Source organism: Saccoglossus kowalevskii, chromosome 12 (genome assembly GCF_978046115.1).
Source record: "Saccoglossus kowalevskii chromosome 12, keSacKowa6.1, whole genome shotgun sequence".
Lineage (NCBI taxonomy): Eukaryota > Metazoa > Hemichordata > Enteropneusta > Harrimaniidae > Saccoglossus > Saccoglossus kowalevskii.
Genome location: NC_140652.1, coordinates 26,660,641 through 26,664,903, shown reverse-complemented (window position 1 = coordinate 26,664,903; position 4,263 = coordinate 26,660,641). Strand labels below are relative to the sequence as shown.

The following is a 4,263-nucleotide window of genomic DNA, read 5'->3' as shown; positions in this document are numbered from 1 at the left end:
TCCCATTACAGTAACAGATCACAATTAAACCTGTGTGTACAGTCTGTAGTTTACGAGATGTCATCAGTATACCTGCTATTACCTTTGGTAATTGTAGTCTTGTTTTACAGATTTGATCTCACAGGAAGTCATGTGTTCATATGCAAATTAGCTACACACAAGAGAAAAGTTTTAGCTTTCAATTGGCCAGAATTTTTTTCATCTTTTTTAATCCTGATTTGTTTTCAATGCATGCACAGCTTTTTATTTTAATTTTAACATTGTTGTATATTTTTGCTTTTATTTTGCTGAAAATTCATTCTTTTCTTTTTTCTAAATTTGGCATTTATACAAAGAACAACAAAACAATTTATATATTTATGTACGCACATATTGGTACATTGTAAGTTATCTCTGAGGGGAAAACAGGTAAATTTGTGGATTCAACTTGTAAAACAGATCGAATCACAAATGAATTGCTGTCATTGAAATGCTCAATGTAGCCATCATAGGCTCAAAGATAGTCAACTGAGATCTTGACGGAGAGAAAGGGAGGTACGAAGAAGACATGCATACATTTATGTACCAAACAATTTTGCAATAATTGATTCAATCTGTTGTAGATCTTTAAAAATGAAATTTATTCAAAATTTCCTTCTCAGTATAACGGTACATTACATGTTTATGAAACTTAGTAAATACTCAAATAAAATAAGATATTTTCAGGTCAAGAAATGGAAAATTGCTTTAATTTGTTCCTAATCAGGGCAAAAATGTTGTGTTGCCATAGTAATTGGTAATTCACAAGAAATTCACACAAACCTCATTTGTTTGATTTATAATAGGCAGAATAAAAAATAGATATTGTGTATTAAATATTAAAATAAATTTTCCATAAATTTTCTTTTAGGTTTGTCTTCAGCTCTTCTATTTTATTTCATTTTTCTACATATATTATTGATCCATTAATCGTCAAAATTTCATTACTTTTTCGGGCCATGAAAACAAAGTTGCCCCATTTAGGGCATTGCCCCAGTTTTGTTGATTGATGGCAGATGACTAGATAGAAATGGCAATTAATTTGTGTGCCCTTTCCAACAGTATTCAATGAGTTTAAATTCTTACATTGTACATTAGGCCAGACTTTTCTTATTCCTTGTTTCTATATGGCAATTTTTTTGAGGAGGGCGGAAAAAAAATATAATTAATTCTTTTTTTCCATTAGATTTGTGTGATTCTCAAAGAATTGTAAGTGAGATCATTGATCGGAGAGAAGAAATGATATAAAATTTGATTCCATGTATAACCTTGTTTCTCATCTGCGCGGGACTTCGGTACTTTGATCATGATACTCCCACGAAAATGCAACTTGGGTTTGTTATGCGGCGGGCAGAAAAAAAATGAAGATAAAAATATTTTTTTTTAGCAATTTTTTGCACTTACAAGTCGGCGGGCGCGAGAAATTACGCTGAAATAAAATTTTATTTTTATTTCATTTTCGGCTCCTGTTCATTCGGCGGGTTCGCGAAACAAGGGATAATAAAAGTCTGGCCTTACTAGGTGTGGTTATTCACTCAATATACATATAGTTCATAACTGGTGACTCATGGACACATTAACATATTCTCATAAAAACTATTACCCCGGTAAGTATATTATTGATGGATTACTTAACTTTACAGGCGAAGCTAACAGTAAGATATTTTTTCATTTTTAAATATAAATAACCATTTACATTTAGTTAATCCACCAGGAGTTGAAGGAGAAAAAAAAAACATGTCCTTAATACGCTGGATAAACAGTGACAATACCGATCAAATATTCAATGCATACAGTTTTACGCTTGACTGTACATTTTTCATATACACCAACAGATTGTAAGAGAGTTCAGTGTAAATCCAACGTGACAGGAGTTGAAACCTTTAAAGTCTGTTCTAGTGAATTACTATCTAATACCCTCAATTCTAATTGAATCCAAAATAGATAATTTGTATCAATAAATAGAATAAACTTCTTTTTTATATATCTTATATAGTGTTACGGCTTCGATGCATGTTGCATCTAAAGCATGGTGGCAGGCTCCTATCAGTCAAACCAGCAAGTTGACTCAGATTTAAGTATTGGGAATGGGAACTGCGAGATGATCCTGACAAGGAATTTCTTTTAGATGGCATCAAACATGGTTTTCATATTGTGGATAATTTTGATGGGCTCTTCAAATCTGCTGAAACTCATAATTATGCATCAGCCACTGATCAGTTACTTCGTCCTTTGGTGGAGACCCAAATTAAACATGAAATTTACCATGGTCATTATATCACCACTTCCAAGAAACCGACCATTGTCAGTGCTTTGGGAGCCATTCCCAAGAGCAAAAGTGAAATCCGGTTAATCCATGACTGTAGCCGCCCCCCCTGGTAGAGCTTTAAACGACTATGCTACACATGATCCTTTCAAATATCAGACATTGAAGGATGCGTTGCATGTTATTGGGCATAATTATTATATGGCGAAGGTAGATTTGAAAAGCGCTTACCGCTCTGTGCGTATTCATCCTGATGATTATCAGGCAACTGGGCTTAAATGGCAATTTTTTAACCATAATAACTATACCTAAATGAATGATACCAGGGTACCTTTTGGAGCTAAATGCTCCCCTTAAATTTTTAATGCAATCACACAAGCTGCGAAACGAATGATGATCCGTAGAGGTTTTAATTTTATTGTAGTGTATCTTGATGATTTTCTTGTTATTTCTATACTTTTTATACTTGTCAATTAGCCCTTAATACTTCATTATCGTTACTCAGACAACTTGGATTCAGCATTAGTTGGAAAAAAGTTGAGGGGCCGGTACAAAAAGATAACCTTTTTGGGCATTGAAATAGATAGCAGGATGGGCACCGTAGCCCTACCTAGGCATAAACAAATGGAATTTCTCCAAAATTTGCAGGAGTTTTCCTTAAAACGGCGAGCAACTAAACGACAACTTCAGCAGCTAGCAGGCAAGCTAAACTGGGCAGCACAGGTAGTCCATGGAGGTAGAACTTTCCTCCATAGGGTCCTGGATGCGATTAGTAAACTTAAAGCAAGTAACCACAAATGCAGACTCAATCGCGAGTTTCAGGGAGATATTCAGTGGTGGCTCCACTTTCTCTCGAATTTTAATCATCGTTCTTTCTGGTATCATCCCATTCCAGAGACATCCATGGCCATGGATGCCTCAAATATGGGAGCAGGTGTTTTCTACAGGGGAGACTGGCAGTATGTTAACTGGGACATTGACTGGCCCGAAGCCGCACCCCTACACATTAATTTCAAGGAAGTTCTGTCTTTCTTAGTAGCCGCCAAGCGCTGGTCTCATTGTTGGGCAAATAAATTACTACTTGTTTACACAGATAGCACTACTGCAATGGCCATTATTAACAAAGGAACCTGTAGAAATTCACTGGTCATGCAGGCTTTACGCGAGATTTTCTGGCTGTCAAATCATTTCAATTTTAAATTCATGGCACTACATATTCCAGGAGTTAACAACTGTTTACCAGATGCTATTTCCCGGCTCCATGAGCCAAATTGCTTGTCACGTTTTAATAAACTATCTACTCAATTTATGCGCACGTCGTTCAACCTAATCACTTCTCTGGACCTGCATGGCCATCTCTCTTCTGATCGTTCCCTTAATTATTTATCCCAGCAGATCGACAAGTGGCAAATACAGAGTCAGCTTTAGACCAGGGTGTGGTGCAGCTCCAAGCAGCTACTTTTTCTCTAAATACCAAACGAGCCTATTGATCCCACTGGAATTCTTACGTTCGTTTTTGCTTCTCCATGGGCTATCCAGTTAGCTATATTGCCTTTCTCTCGCAACGTCTTAGTTTCAGTTCAGTCAGGCAGTATTTAAATATTGTTAAGTTAATCCATTTAGAATCAGGTTTTGCTAATCCTCTATCGGATAACTGGTTAATTACCTCAATTCTTAGGGGTGTTAAGCGTACCCTTAGAGACGCACCTAAGCGCAAACTTCCTATCACACCAGTTATTTTGCTTAAGCTCCGTAGTTCATTGGACTTATCTATGCCAGTTGATCAAGTATTTTGGGCAGTACAATGTATGTGTGTGTGCTTTCTTTGGTCTTTTTAGGCTATCCAACCTCCTTGTCTCTGGTGTATTCATTCATGGCAAGCACTTATCACGCGATGACATCCTGCTCCATCCCCGGGGTTTAATTCTCCAAGTACGGTGGTCTAAAACCATTCAATTTCAGCAACGTCAGCTCTCGAT

General features: G+C 36.5%; 1 protein-coding gene across 1 annotated transcript; it reads left to right on the top strand.

Annotated features, from left to right (window-relative positions):
- The first annotated feature begins 2,875 nt into the window (after positions 1-2,875).
- Positions 2,876-3,712, top strand: LOC146735679 (uncharacterized). The gene has a single exon (XM_085506002.1). It carries the CDS (start codon positions 2,876-2,878, stop codon positions 3,710-3,712), a length of 837 nt encoding a protein of 278 aa, XP_085362128.1.
- The last annotated feature ends 551 nt before the right edge of the window (positions 3,713-4,263 follow it).

Coding starts and splice junctions, on each gene's coding strand:
- LOC146735679 (XM_085506002.1), top strand. CDS start 2,876: ATGGGCACCGTAGCCCTACCTAGGCATAAACAAATGGAATTTCTCCAA.